The sequence below is a fragment of the Delphinapterus leucas genome, chromosome 7 (genome assembly GCF_059928025.1).
Source record: "Delphinapterus leucas isolate spDelLeu-1000000601 "Yukka" chromosome 7, BTC_Dleu_Yukka2, whole genome shotgun sequence".
In the NCBI taxonomy this organism is placed as follows: domain Eukaryota; kingdom Metazoa; phylum Chordata; class Mammalia; order Artiodactyla; family Monodontidae; genus Delphinapterus; species Delphinapterus leucas.
Window position 1 is genome coordinate 89,245,580 of NC_143135.1, and position 18,832 is coordinate 89,264,411.

General features: G+C 43.4%; 2 protein-coding genes across 2 annotated transcripts in view; one reads left to right on the forward strand and one right to left on the reverse strand.

The window, feature by feature from the left end:
• Positions 1-7,657, forward strand: part of PTS (6-pyruvoyltetrahydropterin synthase) — a 24,721-nt gene extending 17,064 nt beyond the window's left edge. Inside the window, exon 6 of the mRNA XM_022559200.2 lies at positions 281-7,657. Within this exon, the coding sequence (XP_022414908.1) occupies positions 281-320 (40 nt within the window). The 3' untranslated portion in view covers positions 321-7,657. The remainder of the gene's footprint in view (positions 1-280) is intronic.
• Positions 7,127-18,009, reverse strand: PLET1 (placenta expressed transcript 1). Its single transcript, XM_089915888.1, has 4 exons — positions 17,826-18,009; positions 14,088-14,289; positions 10,446-10,615; positions 7,127-8,561 (listed from the first exon to the last, which is right to left on the reverse strand). The coding sequence occupies exons 1-4, from the start codon at positions 18,007-18,009 to the stop codon at positions 7,642-7,644; spliced, it is 1,476 nt and encodes a 491-aa protein (XP_089772014.1). The 3' UTR covers positions 7,127-7,641.
• Between the last annotated feature and the right edge of the window lie 823 nt (positions 18,010-18,832).

Here is an 18,832-nt window from a genome sequence, read left to right on the forward strand (position 1 = left end):
TATGGCCTTGGCACCTGAGAAGGGAGTCTTATCGAAGGAGTACCAGCATTGGCGTCCCAGGAAGGGAGGCATTTAATCTTTATTTTTAATATGGCTGTTCTTTACACTTCTGGTCACCGTGCCCTTTTCCTTTAATAATTAAAGCAGATGTACAGTGCAGGTTTGGTAAGCCACAAACAGTCTATTTTAGTTAGCAATAACATTTGAATTAACTCATGTATAAGCCAGAATGACTTCCCCATACCTCAATATGTGAATTTTTTTTTTTTTTTTTACCCAGGGGTAAGGAGCTGTTGAAGTTTTATTTGCTTGCTTTTTAAGGAAGATAGCCAGCTGCACAAAGGGAAGCAAAGAAACCAGTTGCGAAGTCATTACAGGAATCTAGACAGGAGGTGACGGTGTCATGCGTGTGGTGGCGGCAGTGAAGATAGAGTGATGGGAAGGGAAATGGAGCTAATGTCGTGTGGCCCTTGCTGTGGTGTCAGGCATTTTGCTAATACTTTTTATGTTACATCACTTTATCCTTATAACCACTCTGCGGGGTGAGCATACTACTTACCTACTGCTGCATGACACATTATTCCAAACATAGGGGCTTAAAACAGCATTTATTAAACATTTATTACATGGATGTTTACATTTATTACATATATTAAACATTTATTATTTCACATTTTTAATGTGCCAGAAATCTGGATGTGGCGTAGCTAGGACCTCTGGCTTAGAGTCGCTCACAAGGCCGCAGGCGTCTCAAGGCTTGACTGGGAAGGATGAGCCTCCTTGCTCACTCGTGTGGTTGATAGCAGGATTCAGTTCCTCACTGGTTGTTGGACTTAGGCCTTCATTCCTGCCTTCCTTTCTTGCCATGTAGGCCTTGTCATAGAGCAGCTTGCTTCATCAGAGTGAGCAAGGGAGAGGGCCAGTGAGAGTGAGAGGAGGGGGAGGAGGGAGGGAGAAAAGTGGGGTGTGTGTGAGCGAGAACGTGAGCGTTAGCAGGATGGAAGCCACGGTCTGGTAACCTATTCACTTTTCTGTTTGTTGTTCCTTAGAAGCAAGTCACCAGATCCGTCCCACACTCAAGGGGAGGGGATTAAACATATTCTAGTGTGTGAAGTGATATGGAGAATAGCAGGAGATGAGGCTGGAGAGGTAGGCAGGGAGTGTGTAGCATGCCCTTTTTGACCCCAGGGGAGTAAAGCACATTTCATTTTGCAAGAGTGAAAAAGATCTATGATAAGTGTCCATTTTGTTTTTTAAACTGCAGACTTTTACATTCCTCCTGGAAATGGAATTATCTTAAAGACGGGAAACAGATTGTGCTCATTTTGCTTCTGTTATGTCTGGGATATTTCTAGCCTCCCTTGCACAAAGAAAAATCATTGTTAGTTTCACGCAATTTAACTTTATAACAAGATTCTGTTGCAAGACAGACATTTTGGAAAATGCCCCAGATAAACACTATCTCTGCATAGCTACTGAGAGAACTGCTATCACCATAAAAGAAAAGTAGGGGAAAGTGATTCTTGCACTGGAAGGTTTTCAAAGCAGCAGTTATGCTTTCATCAGTTAGTTTGCTTCCTTCAAAATCCACCCACCCACTCCTACCAGTATTCTGTCACCATCTAGACAGAAGTATTAATCATTAAAAAAGAGAATTAGAATTCCTTTCCCTTTTCTTTCCTGGTTGTTGGCTAAAGAAGTGACATCTCAGGCATGTATTCTTAAAGATGCCCAAGAAACAAGTCATCGGTACTTAAGCCCAAGTTCACCCTCATACAACTAGTTTACTAGTCAATGAAAATTCCCAATTTAGTATGATAAGAAGTATGAACTAAGTTTAAAAACCCTTTTTCACTTTTCACAAATATCTTAATAAATGTGAGTGCTATGGCTGGGGACAACCTGAAGAAAAAGAACTAGTGTTGGCCTTTACCTTTTAAAGTTTTTATTTGCACAGATAGAACTGCATATGGGTGGTTGGGTGTCTTGTGGACATCTCAAACTTAACACTTCCAAAACTGAATTTCTGATTTCTCCTTCAGAATCTTCTTTTACTAGTTCCCTAAAAATACTCATGGGAATGAGTATGGACCACCATCCATTCATTTTTTTCAAGCCAGAAATCTGGGAGTTGTCCTTGATTCCCACTCCCCCTTTTCACCTCTTACCTCCAATCTATCAGAAAGTTCTACCTCTAAACAAACAATGATTTTTGCCTCTCTCTCTCCATTTCCAATGTCACCACCGCAGTCCAGATTGCCACCATTTGTTTGCCTGGATTACTGACATGGCCTCTTAACTGGTGTCCTGCTCCACTTTGGTTCTCTTCCACACTGTCATCCCCCTCCTCCCCGATCCTTGAAAGCCTCCTCTTGTTTTTAAAATACAATCCAAACTCCTGACATTGGCCTGCCAAGCCCCTTATGATCCAGTCACTGCCTACTTCCCCAGCCTTAAAATGATCACTGTGTTTTGGTCACATTGGCCTTTGCTCATCCTATTGAACACTCACTTCATTCGTGCCTCAGCATCTTTTTTTTTTTGTAAGCGAGAGAAAAACGTATTAATTGCAGCAAGTAGGGAGAACACCGGGGATCTTTCCCAAAGCAGTGTCTCTCAGAATCTTTGTGTTTACTTCCCTTTTGCCTAGAATGCTGCCCCAACCCTTGCCCCTGGCCCATTCCTCATTCCTTTCATAAAACCTAATCGTTCTTCAGATCCCACCCTAAATATCACCCTCTTGAAGGCTTCCTTGATCACCCTGTATAGGTAGAAATCCTCTGTTATTTTCTATTATAATACCTATACAGTGCCCTTTCTTGCAGTTTTAAAATTACATATATGTTTCCTTTTGTCTTATTTATTTGCTTGTTAGTTTATTGTCTGTACTCACCTCGAGGATGTCAACTTCATGAGGGCCAGAGCCCTGTCTTATTCATTGTTTCCCCAGGACCTAGCCTAGTGCCTCCTACAGAGCAGGTGCTGAATAATTATTGCATGTATGAAAGTGCCCGAAAGTAAAGAACTGGTTGAAACTGGTTTGGTAAAAATTTTGAGATTTAACACCAAAACGTCTTTTTTTAATTGAAGTGTAGTTGATTTACAATGTTTAACACCAGACTTTAAAGTATACTTCAGATAGGTGTTATTTTTTACATGCTTCAGCTTAGAGAACAACCACTGCAATATGAAATAAAATCCCGTCTTCCTCCAAACTTGTTTGTCTGGCTAACTTTATCTTCGTGGGGATTTTCCATTTCCATTTGTGGGTAAAATTTGTCTTAGTCCTCAACTACTAATTTAAGCACAGATAAGCTAGAATTCTGAATCAGGGGTCTTTTAGTAAATTGCTGTCCTTATGACCACACCATCATTTGTTAGCAGCGCTCACTCAGGGGCTCCCTTTATGGCAGGACAGACAGTGAAGATTGGTGGGTAGTCCCTGTCCCAGCTTGTGGAGAGTAGATTTACCTCAGGCAGAGAGGCCTCAGCTGGTCTTGCAAAGGATGCCTTTTATCATTCCATCTGTTTAGCCCCTAGGAGCAGGGTTCCTTGTAGAGTGTAGATCTAACAGATCGGTGGCAACACTGAGGCAATATGTGTTTTTCAGCAAACTAGGGCTCAATTTGTTGCCATAATAACTTTCAGTAATTCCCAAAGAACTAGGGGGAACGTCAAGGTTCCTTTCTTGAAGGAGAAAACTGTTTAGAAAAGAAAAAATGCAGCCTAACCAGGTGTGGGGTGTGACGTCTTCCACCTTCATTTGAAGTTGTGTTGATGTCTGTGTAGTTAACTAACAGGTTTTTGGCGTTTATTGGCTTATTGTAAATTAGCATTATGTCAGTCACAATGTGTCCAGTATCTCAGTCATCAGGCCCTTTAAGGTAGGAGTCAGCTCCAGTTTACTAAAAGGAATCTGGGGTTTCAGTAGACTGAGAGCTGGGATTTGAACCTAGGTTTGTGTGGCTTAAAAAAAAAAAAAAAAAGAAAAAAGAAAAAAAACCCGACTCAACAATTATAATAACTATTTCAAAAAATATCCCAAGCTCTTTAAATATGCTTTGTCTACACATTTTATTTTCGTCAAAGTCTTTTTGAGTTTGTTGGACTCAAGCATCTGAGTCTGAAGTTACTTTTACATATAGGTTATATATGTATGCATCGATAAATATGCAGGTATTTTTGCATATGTTACATTATTTCCCGGTTATATTAGGTATATACATTTAACTTTATCTATATATGGATATAACTTACATAAAAGCAGGGTGGGATGGTACATATGTCCTGGTTTCACTGCTGTGCCACACTCAGGAAATATAGTCCAGCAATCAGAATTAAAATAATTCTGATATTCACTTGTATCTCTTGAACGACATTGCCAGAGCTGGTTTGTAACCGAGAGTAGTGCTTGGGAAACCCCTCGCCTCTCCTTTCAGTCCACAGAGGCTCCAAAGCTTCTTTCTATCTCAGCCCACACAATACTCAACCCAAACTTTGCCTTTGCTTCCTCTTCTCCCACCCTCTCCCTTGTCCCAGCTCTCTATTATGTAGAATAATTTAACCCCTTTACTCATTATTTAGATTCTTTACGAGAGAGCCTAGGAGCTGACCCAGAAAGCCAGAAGACATTCTACTTAGAATCCTGAGGGGTGGAGGTGAAGGTGGGGCTGGAGGGAGAAAGACGGTGAAAAGTCAGACATTAGCCATTTCTTACAACAGTTACAGATGAGAAATTTTAGTCCTTGTTAGGGCACCATTTTATTTGTATATATTTATATTGTTATTTATATTATATATATATAGTATCGAAATGCTTGGCTTACTTGTACATCAGTGTACCGTTCGTGGTGCCTTTTTAAGGCATTAAATAATTATATAGTGTTTAACTTTGTGCCAGGTGCTGTTCTGGGTGCTTTATATATATTAACTGATTTAATTTCTACAACAGCCAATAGGTAGCTACTATTTTTCTCCCTATTTTACAAATGAAGAAACCAAGGTACACAGAAGTTAAGTAACTTATACGAGGTCTTATACCTTATAAGGTAACTTATAAGGGGTAAAATAAAATGAAATTGAACCCTGCAGTCTGGCTTCAGAATTTATCCTTTAAGACAATTGCCAAAACTACCTCTCATGAAATAATAAAGTTTACTGAAAGTTTTCAACACTTACTTTAAAAAATAACTTGGGGGTTGATAGACAATAAGATACTGTCTACATTTTCTCCCTGCTCTGAGTCTTTTTCTTGCTCTGAATGGTCGGTATTGTAGTTGGACTACACTACCAGGTATTGTGTTGACCAGGTCTGGAACCTTTCTGGTGTGTGAAAAATCTTTGAGGTAACAGGATTTGGAAGACATTAATTTTCTTTTCTACTTTCTCAGAAAGAATTATCACTTCCCTTACAATGGGTAGGCAGTTGCTGTTTCTGACACAGAATAGGAATGCCTTGAATTTACAAAACACGAAGCTGCAAACAAGAAAACCCACAAGTGGAAGAACGAGATTGGGCAAGGGAGTATGGGAGCGATAAATAGTCTGTCTCTTGTCTGTGCATGAGGTGCATGCAGCCTGTGGGCTTCCTTGCCATTGCTTGTGTGCCTTTTTTTTTTTGTTTTGGTCTATCACTTCCCATTAGTCAAGATCAGGATCAGCTGTCCCTGAGACTGTGAAGGTACATACTTCTTTAGCCCTTTACTCTTCTTCTGCTACTCACTGCGCTTGCCACTTACTGGATTCACTTAAGGAGTGACCAAGGATGGCAAATATTTGGAGCCTGTTCTGCTTCAATTCCTGCCTCCTGAGCCCAAGGAAGATATCACTAATTGAATATGAAGTATTTTTGAACCTGTATTTTGCTTCGGAATCCTTCTCAACCATGCCCTTACGGTGTCCTGGTTAAAGTGCAGGCTCTAAAGTGGTACAGAGCACTCTTCAAAACCCACTAGCTTCACTGTGTGTTCACTGATTGACTTTGGGCAAATTATTTCTCTCTCTCTGCCTGAGTGTTGTCCTCTGTAAAATGGCTGTATCTCATAGGGTTGTTGTGAGGATTAAGTGAGATGACGCATATAAAGTGCTGAGTATAGTGCCTGGCAGATACCTATAGTGGCTACCAAGTGACATCACAGAAAATTGCAGAGTCAGGAGTGCCAAGAATTGGTCCCTCCACTGAAGCAGCCATTAAACTGGCAAAATCTGTCAGGGTCAACTTGTTCTGAACTCTAGACTCTAATAAAAAAAAAACCTTGTAGTTGTTAGGGGAATGCTTAATGAGGAAAGAGGCTGCTAAATTTTGACATACATGAAAATCTGTCAGGTCACTGGCTGACCACTGAGAGAACAGAAGAGAGACTTAGTGACCACATTCAACGAGGAATGCAGTCGTTGCAAAACTAGTTTAGAAAAGTTACTAGACAAATGGATGATTGCAGCCCTCAACAAGCAACAACAGCGTACCCTGATGAGAAGGGAGAATATGATTTCCAGAGTCACCATTATAATATTGAAAATGTTAAGTTTTCAACAAAAATTAGACATACAAAATAGGAAAGTATGGCCTATTCACAGGGAGAAAGAAGAAATTGACAGAAACTGTCCCTGAGGAAGGCCAGCTGGAAGTTGGCATCCAGTCACTGAATGTTGGCATACTGGAATTTAGCATAACTATTAAAAGAAAACGCAGTTGCTTATTATGGGAAATACCGTACTTACTTTTGGTTTTATATTGTATTATGAGTATTATAAACATTTTGCCCATTTCTCTTAGTGGAAGTTACCATTGGGGAAAAATGACCAGTTTGCACCCGAGAAAAATTAAAATTGAGAAAATTTTGCTTTTATATCTGGCCTTAAAAATATACACACTCTCACCATCCCATTGATTTTTAAAAAAAATTTTTATTGGAGTATAGTTGATTTACAATGTTATGTTAGTTTCAGGTGTACGGCAAAGTGAATCAGTTTTACATATACATCTATCCACTCTTTTTTAGATTCTTTTCCCGTATAGGCCATTACAGAGTATTGAGTAGTGTTCCCTGTGCTATACAGTAGGTCCTTATTAGTTTCCTATTTTATATCCATTGATTTTTAAATGCTCACGTAAATGAATAAAATTAGATGACATTTTCTGTATTTTCAGTTAATCACTCATTAAAGACATATTTGAATTTAACACATTCATTATTCTTGCTTGAAGCATAGCATATTTGGTATGACAGAAAATAATGCCTTTATACCATAATCTTTACCTATCCTTGGCTACTCAGACATGGTACATTCTTATTTTCTTTCCCTTCAAATACTACTGGTGTTGCATCTAAACAAAAGTTTAGACTGACTGCGGAATTGGCTGTCGACATGTTAAATTAAGAGCCAGAATTCCAAGTTACACCCAGACCAGGTTACAAAAAGCCTAATTTGTGTCCTGAGAGATCCAGTTGAACAGCAGTGAGCGGACTGGCTACCCTCCAGTAAGTGACCCTCAGGTCTCCGTCTGGATCTGAAGCAGTGGCAGTAGAGTTGTACCTCTGAGAACGCAGAGTCTTCATTCACACAGGTCAGAGCCCTGTCTTGGGACTGAACATAGAAGGATGCAGTGGAGGCAGAAGCAATTGTTCCCCCAGCTTCCTTCTAGAAGAGGAGTTTGCTGGTGAGAAAGACGAGCAGGATCTGAATGGCATCTCTCATGGGGCTGAGGAAGGCTCTTTTGGCCGAGCTTTTGGCTGTGGTTCGGGTTGTGGTTAACTTGTGGGTTGTGGTTATTTTGTGGATTGTGGTTAGTTCCTGGGTCGGGGTTGTGGTTAGTTTGTGGGTCGGGGTTGTGGTTAGTTTGTGGGTCGTGGTTGTGGTTAGTTTGTGGGTCGGGCTTGTTAGTTTGTGGGTTGGGGTTGTGGCTAGTTTGTGGGTCGGGGTTGTGGTTAGTTTGTGGGTTGGGGTTGTGGCTAGTTTGTGGGTCGGGGTTGTGGTTAGTTTGTGGGTCGGGGTTGTGGTTAGTTTGTGGGTCAGGGTTGTGGCTAGTTTGTGGGTTGGGGTTGTGGTTAGTTTGTGGGTTGGGGTTGTGGTTAGTTTGTGGGTTGGGCTTGTGGTTAGTTTGTGGGTCGGGGTTGTGGTTAGTTTGTGGGTCGGGCTTGTGTTTAGTTTGTGGATCGGGCTTGTGGTTAGTTTGTGGGTCGGGGTTGTGGTTAGCTTGTGGGTCGGGCTTGTGTTTAGTTTGTGGATCGGGCTTGTGGTTAGTTTGTGGGTCGGGGTTGTGGTTAGCTTGTGGGTCGGGCTTGTGTTTAGTTTGTGGATCGGGCTTGTGGTTAGTTTGTGGGTCGGGGTTGTGGTTAGCTTGTGGGTCGGGCTTGTGTTTAGTTTGTGGGTCGGGCTTGTGGTTAGTTTGTGGGTCGGGGTTGTGGTTAGCTTGTGGGTCGGGCTTGTGTTTAGTTTGTGGATCGGGCTTGTGGTTACTTTGTGGGTCGGGGTTGTGGTTAGCTTGTGGGTCGGGATTGGGGTTGTGGCTGTGGTTGGCTTGATTGTGGAGATCTTGGTGGTCAAGTCTGAGGTTGTCCCTGGGAAAAAAAATGGCATCAGGACCTCTTTTGGGTGGCGAGTGGGCACTAGAGAAACGAGGCTAATGTGATGGAATGCTGGAGCCAGAGTTCATGGGCAGAATTCAGTGAACACTTCGCAAGGGCCAAGTGTATTTAGAGGAGGGGAAACTAGGGGTACAGAATGTTAAGGAACAGAAAATAAGAAACACTCTGACCTTAAGACCTATGGAAGAAGGAATTTATACCGAACTTACATAACTATTGAATTTGCTGTTGGGAAGGTAGTCTGCCTTCAAATGTCCTCATGTCCTTAATATTATATTCCATCAATCAGTGCAAATATGATCCAGAGTGGTACAATTTTATTTTATTTATTTTTGCTAATTTCAAAGTTTCCATGTAAAGGTTATAAGAACTAGACACCATCCAGACTTGAGGATGGCTGACTCGGCTTTAAAGGAAGTGGAAGGAGGCCCTGTCCAAATGCTTGAACCCCTTTTTGTGGTGTCTGAGGCATTGGTCATTTTCACAGGCATTGATCTGACCACACGTTGGTTCTCTGAGGTTGCTTTGCAGAGAAACAGAGAAAGCCAGGCCTACATCCCTGGGGGGTTGTCTGATCCTGAAAAACTAGAGCTTGGCAATGATACTTCCAAGGGTCTGAGTGAACCACAGAGGGGACTATAAGGACGAAGAAGGGAAATGCAAAGCAATTTGCGCAGACCTGTACATTCTGCCCACTTGCAGGGTGCCTTCCAGCTCTGTGGCATTGTCTTATCTCATTTAGCATTTCCTCAGGGCAAATGTTTCTCTAGCACACCACTGAGCCCAAAGTCTGAACAGAACTGCTTTCTTCTCCTTTTTTAAAGTCTGGATTTTATTAGCATGGAGCTAAGGAGTCCTGACTAGAGACAAACTTTTTTTTTTTTTTTTTCCTTTCCTAGCATCTATACGAGTGTTCATTTCAAAAATGTCCTGGAGAAAGAAAACATCCCAAACTTTTCACAGAGGGGAAACCACCAAGGAAACAGTTAAGGCTTTCATATAATAGTTTCATTAGGCATAATAACTTTAATATTTGTTGTTGAAGATAGATATGCCTTTGATCACATTTGCAATGCTTGACTGACAGGAAAATGGGCAGCGTACTAGATGCATTTCAGTGTTTGGGGGCTCACGAGGAAGACCTGTTATCTAGACACTGAGAAGGACTAATGTTACTTGTTCTTGGTTGAAGCTTGTATTTAAAAACTTCATTAAAAAAAAAAGATTGTCTTTATAGTTTTAAAGTAAGTTTAAGAAAAGTCGAGAAAAGTATAAGATGTGGAATTTGAGTCCTCGTTTTGCCATTTACTTTCTGTGTGGCCTTGGGCAAATTACCTATCTTTTCTGAACCTCAGTTTCTTGAATTTGTTTTTGCTTGCAAGAGAGAGATAAGAGAGAAGGAAGGGTGCAGAGAAGGGAGAAGGGCAGGGAGCCTCAGAATGGTTTGAAGTTGAGGACTACAGCCTGGGAAAGGCCAGTGGAAATTCCTGGTGGTTGTGCTGGAGGTCAGAGGCCACTCTGAGAACTAATGAAATTATTGGTTTTCTATGCTATCAACCCTGCTTTGTGCAAATCTCCCTTCTCATCCCTTAAACGCTTCGGTAAAGTCTGCTCTACCAATGAAGGCTCTGTGTGAGGTGGTATTCTTGTGAAAATTGAGGAAGGAACCAACTTCCATATCCATGTCTGTGTGGTGTTGAATGGAAACAGCTCCTAAGGAAGCCGGTGTCTGGAGCCACAAGTGACCATGAGAATTGAAGGCCCCTTGGAATTGGCTTTTGTTTTCCACAGGGCACAGGATAAGGGGTTGAGCTAATCTTGTGTAGACCTCAGGGTGCTGGGAGACTTAACTGGTACCTGGGTAACGCATGATTAGAAGACTTTTTTCTAGGGCACCCACAAGATAATTTTCCGGGCCAATGGATTTCACTGCCAGATATGTAAATAGACTGCAGAGGAACTTACCATTTCTTTTCAGTATCTTAAAAGAAACTCTAGCCATGTTGTGGAAATCGACTGTGAAGACTCTGTGGAGGGAAAATTGATGAGAGATAATGGTGGGGAATTCACAAGCTCAGCTCACATTACTGCCTTCCCAGGGGACCCCAACTTCTTAGTTCCTTTTGTGCTTAAATTCTTTACAGCACAAGTAGCAGATCATTCAGTACTGGTCTGCTGTATACTGTCTTGACCAAGATCTTCCACAGTTTTGCTCCAGACAAGATCATGTCCATCCCTCTCCCCCACCAACACCAGCACCCTGGATTCCCCACAGGCTGGTATACACGGCTGGTCTTTGTTCAGGCTAGTCTTTCTGCTTGTAATACCAGTCCCGGGCACATCTGCCCACAGACTCGACAGTAGCCTCTATGAAATTGTTTCTCCTGGTTGTCATGGACCCAGACAGAGCTCCATCAGAGAGACATGCCCCTCTACTGCACTGCCTTGCTGTGAGCCTCTCCCCCGACTGGAGGGCCAGCTCTTCGAGGGCAAGTTCTTTTGTGAACAACGCCTGACATGTAGCGTCCTAGGTGCTTAATGTTCATTAAATGACCTGTACAGCTTGGTCTGTTGTTCTGATATCATTGGGCCCGTTATTATATCAGTCTGTTGTTCATGCATTGAACAATTAATGAGAGGGCAGTACATGCCAGTCACTGTGCTTACTGCTGAGGGAACAGTGGTGAACACCGCAGGCGTGGCTCTTACCCTGGAGACTTTAGCCGAATAGTCAACTGGCAGGAAGTGACGGCAGCGAAGCAGTGGCAGTGACGAGAGTGAGCAAACAGGGAGCGGAACTTGATCTGGGGGTTCAGGGAGTGCTTTCTGAGGAAGTGCTGTGTGACCTCAGTAATTATTTCTGTATAGGCCCTGCCTCCCAACCCTCATTGTGAAGTGCGGTGGGCAGGAACCTCTTCCTGTTGCCTTTTGTGCGTTGCTCAGCGTAGTGGGCTTCCCCCATTGTACGTGCTGCTCCTCTCCCCTCGTCAGCCTCGCTGATCAAGGCTGCGTGTGTACATCGTAAACAAGCAGAGAGGCCAGTGCATCACAGCAGGTGCGAGTGAGGAGGGGTCTGGAGACCGCACTGTTGGTGAGAATGTGCTGTTTCCATTGAAGATTGTCACCACCATTTGGTGTTTTATCTGTTGCTGCATGGAGTGTGGAGGCCTTAAGGAGGTGAGATGAAAGGAAAACCATTGCCCTCATTAGCCCTGGCCAGCTTCTAAGGGGCTGCTGTCATCGTGAGGCTGGGTTGTAGCACCTCCCTTTGGATTTTAGTCTTGCAGGTCGCTCTGTGGTCATAATAGCACCTCCTCCAGAGCCAGCTAGGTCCGACCAGGCCTGGGCATGGCTGGAGAGGCTGGAGTGACTTGGCAGCGTCACCATCACCGCTGTCTACAGAGACTTAGTGGCAGTTCATAGTGGACATGGCCTGATGGTCAGACCTGCCCTTTCAGTACAAAATGGCAGTCTGAAAGCGTAAGGACCTCTCAACATTTGGTTCTTAAAGTGAACTTGAAAATAAATCCCTAGCTGGGAGGGAAGTTTTTTGTTAGAGTCCCCAGGTGGCCTCACCTCAGAATCTGAGTGTGTCCATTTTGTGCAACAGGAGGAAGCCGGTTTTATTGTACAATCATCACACTTTCTGCCAGCAAGCCATTTCCAAAATGAATCTATGTTTTAAAAAATGATTCTCTGTGTCATGGTGAAACCGAGTCTCCCTAAAACTGAGATCCCCTGCTGAGTTTATGATTAACCACTCTCAAAAACTTTATTCTCTTTCTTGTCCCACTCCCCACCCCCATTCCCCTTAGGATTGAAGAGTATCAAAGAAACGGGGGGACTGAAACCAAGCAGGACCCTGGGGGCCCGCCCTAGTACAAAAGCCACTCCGTGTCCCCCCATTTCTTGTTTGTAGAAAAAGGCTTTAGTCTCCTAGACCCTCCTCGAGTTCCAAAGAGCAGACTTAAGCAGTTACTAGTTAGGGAAGTGAGGGAATGCAGAAACAAAGGAAAGCAGTCAAGAAATAATACTTCAGTGATAAAACAGAGTCCTAGTTCTCCTCAAGGGATACATATAACAATCTGACACACATCTTTGAGTTGTTCTGCAGAAACTAAGACCCCTGCCCAAGTGGAGGATGGTGACTACATGGTGACCACAAGCACATAGACCCCAGACTGATTGGAATCAGAAGGTTGATGATTCAGATTCCTGAAGCATCACCCTGTTACCTCACCACCACCAACCAATCAGAAGAAAGTCATGCCCCCTGAAAACTTCACCCCAAATGTGGCCTTTAAAAGACCTTCCCTGAAAGCCATTGCGGAGGCCAGGTCTTCTGAGCATGAGCCACCTGTTCTCCTTGCTTGGTGCCTGCAATAAACGCTGCACTTTCCTTCACCACAACCCGGAGTCAGTAGATTGGCTCTGCTGTTCGGCAGGCGAGTGGACCCAAGTTCGGTTTGGTAACAATGGGGACTGAGTACCCCTCCTCCAGGCTCTTGGCTACTGGCAGCTTCTCTGCACCCCCAGTTTAGCAAGGCCTCCTGGAGGACTGCCCTGGGGGTTGGCAGAGAGGGGAATGCTCAGGTGGCCAGATGGTTTCAAGAGGAGTGTCTTTATTTTTAACTGTTTGCTGCTGCTGCCCCCAACCCTGCCTGGCTCTGGAGTACTGTCTGCCCCAGACTAATAGGAATGAATTGGGTGGGAGTAGGAGGGAATATAGAGAATTTGAAGCAAACTGGGTGCCAGTGACAAGGATTCTTTGCTTGACCAAACTTTAGTCAGGCTCTGGAACCTTCTCCTAGGCCCATCTGTGAACTTCCTTATAAAATCCAGTTTTAGCCAGAATCCTCATAAGTCAGTTTAGCAAGAACCTTCCACCCTTGATATCTGATCACCTTTATTATCTGATTGAATTCCTCATCCTCTACTATCCCCCAGGTGATATCGGATCAGCTTGGCCTCCCTTAAGCAAGAATCCTGTTAGGTCAGTTTAGCCAGAGACCCCTTACAGGTCTTGATGTTTCCTCTTAGTGATTTTCCATCCACTGAGCCCTCACCCTGTTCCTGGGCTGTAAATTCCCACTTGCCCATGTTGTATTCAGAGTTGAGACTTGTTCCATACAGAGGTCTCTTTTCTCTTATTGTGATAGTCCTGAATACAATCTGTTTTTGTTCATTCATTCATTAGTTTTGCTTTAACTACTATCCAGCTCTGGTTTTCTTTAACACCAATTCTTTCTGTTTATGTTGAGCATACCTGGTGTGTGTGTGTGTGTGTGTGTGTGTGTGTGTGTGTGTGTGTGTGATGTATAAACTTCTACAGATAAAGGTAGGACAAAGAACGGTGAGGCAGAAAAGGAGTACAGCTACTGAATTATCCACATCATATCTGGATTGCATTTTGAGTCCTCCAAAGTCAGTATAAAACTGTACAAACATAATATGAAATTGTAAAAGCCCAAAGCAAATCATATATGGATAGGTTCTTACTGTAGCTCGACTGTAGTTATGTTCATGGAACTAGGAGATACCCATTTTGCCTCGAAGAGCTTGCTGTATGGGCTCTTCATGTGGTACAAGACGCTGCTGCTGCAATACTTGTCAGCTTTTTGCCAGGAGCCAATGACTGAGTTGTGCTGGTCTGTTGCTCGCAGGACCACAGAGCTAATACTGTTATTCACAGGAACTGACACTAGGAGGAAATGAGAAGGAAACAATCAGCCATCTGTGCAGTAAGACAAGAGATGGGGGTCATGAAATCAAAATTAAGTGTGAAAAAAGAAAGTTACAAGTAGTATGTAAATATAGTGTGGTCCCATTTTTGTGAAATAAGTTGAAAAAAGTCTGGAAGGAAATACATCAAGATATTAACTATGAGGATTTCTTGGTTGTGGGGTTATAGATGGTTTTTATTTTCTTCCTAGTTCTTCTTTGTGTTTTCCAAGTTTTCTACAGGAAAAGGTGAACAAAAGAAGACCTGTACTCTGGCCCTGGTTTTGCTACGTATCAGGGACGAGGTCCTGGCTGACTTTTAACCTCTTGAGCCCTGTTCCTATCTGCCAGATGAGAGTTCTGCCCTTCTCTCAGGAGGAATGCAGTGTGGGGAGAGAAGGGGTGGATGCATGTGAAAGGGTCAAGCAGACCTCCTGGGAAGTGCTTCTGCCAGTAAGGAACTGTTACTGCCAAGTCAAAGCAAAGCCTATTTCCTGGTTCCAGAAATGCTGATGTTCTTGGTCTTTGTTGTTGAGAGTGAGGGAAGGGGGGGCCTCTGAGACCCAGAGGCCCTAATCCAGGTACCTAGTCCAAGTACCTGCCAAAGCCCCAATCCAAGTACCTCTAAGTAAGCACTTAAGGTTCCCTGACCCCCTCCACTCAGGTGAGTCTCACCTGTTGACCTAGCCCAGCGTGTGCCCACAGGGACCCCACTGACACTTGTTAATTCCACCTGTTATTTTCAGCCTTCTGATGTGTAACAGGGAGGGAATTTCAAGAGACTGTTTCAGTTTGTCCATTTCCTCCCTTAGAAGATCCCTTCTGAACAGATTTCTCAATGCTAGGGTCCTCTCAGCCACCCCGACTTCTTTTAAAGGCTTCTCCTTTACAAAATAAAGAAAATTGATCTTGTAGCACAATAGGATTAGACAGTCCTGGATCTGAATCCTAGCCCTAACATTTAAGACCAAGTCACTTCACCTCCGATCCTTGGTTTCTTTCCTGTTCATCATTCACTCCACAAATATTTACTGAATGCCCGCTTTGCACTAGGGTTGGTTCTAGGTCTGAGGATAATGACATTATCTCTCATTGTATGGAGATCATGATACCTTATCTTGAAAGGTTCCTGGGAGACTGAAGAGAAGAATGTAAAGACTTTAATACTGGTGGGTGTTGGATAAGTTGCCATTGTTATTCTTAGCACGAAACATTTCTCTGTTCTGTTTGTTTTTGCCAGTCGAGGTTGCTGAGCCAGATCCCCCTGCCCTGAGTTGCTCAGCGAGAACCTGACATTTGTCCTAGATGTGTGTGCATGGTGCTGAGGTGGATGGTGATGAGCGACGGTGTCATCCAGTCATCAAGCCTGTCAGCTCTCCCCTGGGCTTGCCTTTGTCCTTTCTTCTGTTTTCCACCTCACTCTCTGGCTTACATCTGCCTTTCATCCTTTCTAGTTATCTGTATTATCCAGATTCCTGGCCTCCACAGTCCCCTCCCTCAGGCTTCAGACTGATCAGACTTCCACACTCAACACTTTCATCAGGACACACACCTGTCCAAAACCTTCAAAGTGCTCTTCTAGAGCCTCTAAACGTTTCTGGTTTTATATTTCTGCTTCTGTTGCTTGCAGGACCCAGCGCATGGCTCTTATGATCCTCATAAGAAGTACATGACACGTAGTAGGCATTCAGTGAGCCTTAGTTCCTCTTCTCCTTTCTCTCTGCTCTACCCAGTGCCTCTGTAAATGCTGTGTTGTCCCTCTCATCCAGCACGTTCCCTTTCAAGGGGTCTTATGGATCATCTTTTGATTCTTCTTTCTTCTGTCTTCCTACTTTCACATGGCTCCTCTGCCACCCCCACCTCCAACCCCGCACCCCTTGCATCTTCACAAGATAGGTTTCTTTTTCTTCCATTTCAACAGCAAAATCCTTCACCTCGTGATGTGTTACCTTAAGTCAGAGGTCTGAGACCTGACCATCCAGGTCCTGCTCTGTATACAAGGTCACACACATGCCCTCCTGGTCCTCATCTTGAAGCACAAGATTACCCTCCCTGCCCTGTTTAGGACAAGATCTGCTGCCTGAGGGAGTGGGACGTAGGGAGACCCACCACAGCTGAGGCACTTAGTGACAGTCCCCAAGAAAAAATAGAAAAAAGGACTAGCCAGGATGAGTGTGTGAAGGCAGGCCATAGTCATTCTCCTGCTGAAGCCTGGAATCTCCGTAGAGCATGGGTATAGCTATCACCCTGGCGCTCTCTGCAAAATTCGGTCAGAGTTTTCAGAGAGGCAGGATAACATGGTAGATGAGTCAGGCTCTGAAGCTGGATGGCCCGGCTAGACAAAGCAGGACAAATCTTGGCTATTATTTAGGTTCAAATGTTGGCTGTGCAACCTACTAGTGACCTTGGGTAAAACTTTAACTTTCCTGGGCTTCAGTTCTCATCTGTAAAATGGCGAAGATAATAGCATTTACCCTTAGAACAGTACTCAGCACACAGTATGACGTCTTAGCTCTCGTTACCTTAACTGAGAGGCGTATAGTCTAGTGGTTAAGAGCAGGGTCTCTGAAGTTAGAATGCTCGGGTTCACGTCCCAGGTCCATCATTTAAGCAGCTCTGTGACCTGAGCGAGTCACTAGCGTCTCTACCTCTGTTTTCTCATTGACACACAGGAAATGACAACAGTATCTACCTAGTAGGTCATTGTGAGGACTAAATACATTAGTACATGTAAACAGCCATATTAAATTTGTTGTTATTATGAAAGTTATTCGAGAGCACTTGCCTTGACTTGTAGGTTTGACTGATCCCAAAAGGGATGTCTGTAAAATATTTCTAGGCGCCTCAAAGAAAAGCACTGGATTAGGAATGAAAAGACCAAGATTCAAGAGGCAGTTCTGCCACTTATTAGCTGTGAGACCCTGAGCAAGTCATTTAACTTCTCTCAGCTTCAGGCTTCTCATTTATCAGGTGGGATAGTAATACTTTCCCTGTCTAGCTCACTAGATTTTCCACCCACAGACTAAAAGTGAACAGTGTCTCCTGGAGTTGTGCCACATACAATCATCCATGGTGGCATTGTTTCATCAAGTGGATAGGAAAAGACTACAAACTGTGATGCAATTTTTATTCCTTAAAATAATAAAAATGCCCCCCCCCAATACAGACTGTTTTAAGTTAAAAAAAAAAAAAAAAAAAAAAGCCCAGATTATTTAAGTGAGAGAACTTGCCGCAGTTGTGCTCTTGCTGGGACTCGGTTAACCTGAGTGTTGGGATGTAATGACTCCCATGGCTCAGGTTCACACAGGGGACATGCAGAAATAGGAAATAGTCCCACCCAACCCATCCTCTCACATGTTCTCATTCTCCCTCTTTCTGCCTCTGTGTCCCAGACGGGTCAAAAACACACGTTTTGTTTGTGTCATTGAGAGCAGGGATGGAGGGGTATGTTCTGCAATTCCAGTTTTATCTACCCTCAGAAAACAGAGGACAGCAGAGAGAATGGCTTCTACTTACCTGTGTAGACTGTATTGCTTTTATAGACATTTGGGTTGGCATGGATTCCTGAGTAAGTGGCGGCAATGACCTTACTGAAGAGCATGCAGTTGTCATTGTGACTTATGCAGCTGGCAGGAGAACACAGCAGTCCAAGGCACAGAAACAGCGCCAGTGACAGCAGCAGGGACCCGAGGATTGCCATGGTCTTGATCCGTTTGGAAACTACTGGGCCTGAAACTGGGTAAGAGCTTCAACTCACCTGTTTATATGCTCTGGGGCTGGAACTTCTGGGTGAGGTCATACATGCAAATCTCCTGCCCACTCCTCCCTAAGATGAACTGGCTTCTGGAATTTGGCCCAAGATATCACCAGGAATGAATCTCCTTGTATCTGTCACCATGACCCTTTGCCAATTCCAGTTTTGCTCATGAAGGGGAATGTACTGATCGTGGTTTTATTTTGCCTCTCATTCACCTCAGCATCTGACATTTGAAGGAAGCTGTGAGAAGGGGTTAATACCGGCAAAGTGAAATTCAGAGTTGAGTAATCATGACATACCTGTCCTGCTTAGGAACTACACTCTTCTCCCTACAGGAAACTCAGGCATTAAAGCACTTTTCTTCATGGAATATTACGTATCCTTTCCAAGTCTCCTTAATCGAACATGTCTCCTGTCCCAGTTCATTTTGCGACTATCATAGAACTAGAAAGACTGTGCTTCTGTATTTATATTTGTTTCTTTGGAAAGAAACAGCTTTGGTTCACCTTGCTCCTGCCTGACACTTTCCTCTATACTACTGTAGCACAAGGAAACTACTGAAAAAAAATCAGAAAATATGTTTTTTTCATACTTCTTCTCTGATTTTAATTCACTCACTGAAGGAGAAAAGAGGAGAGATGTATTCTGTGTGAGTGGAAAGAAAACAAAAAATGTAGAATTGAATCAAAGAGATATTTATAAATGTTTTTTCAGGAGAAGCACTTACAGAATGCTGGAGTGAGGACCTCTGAAAAACCTACTCCTC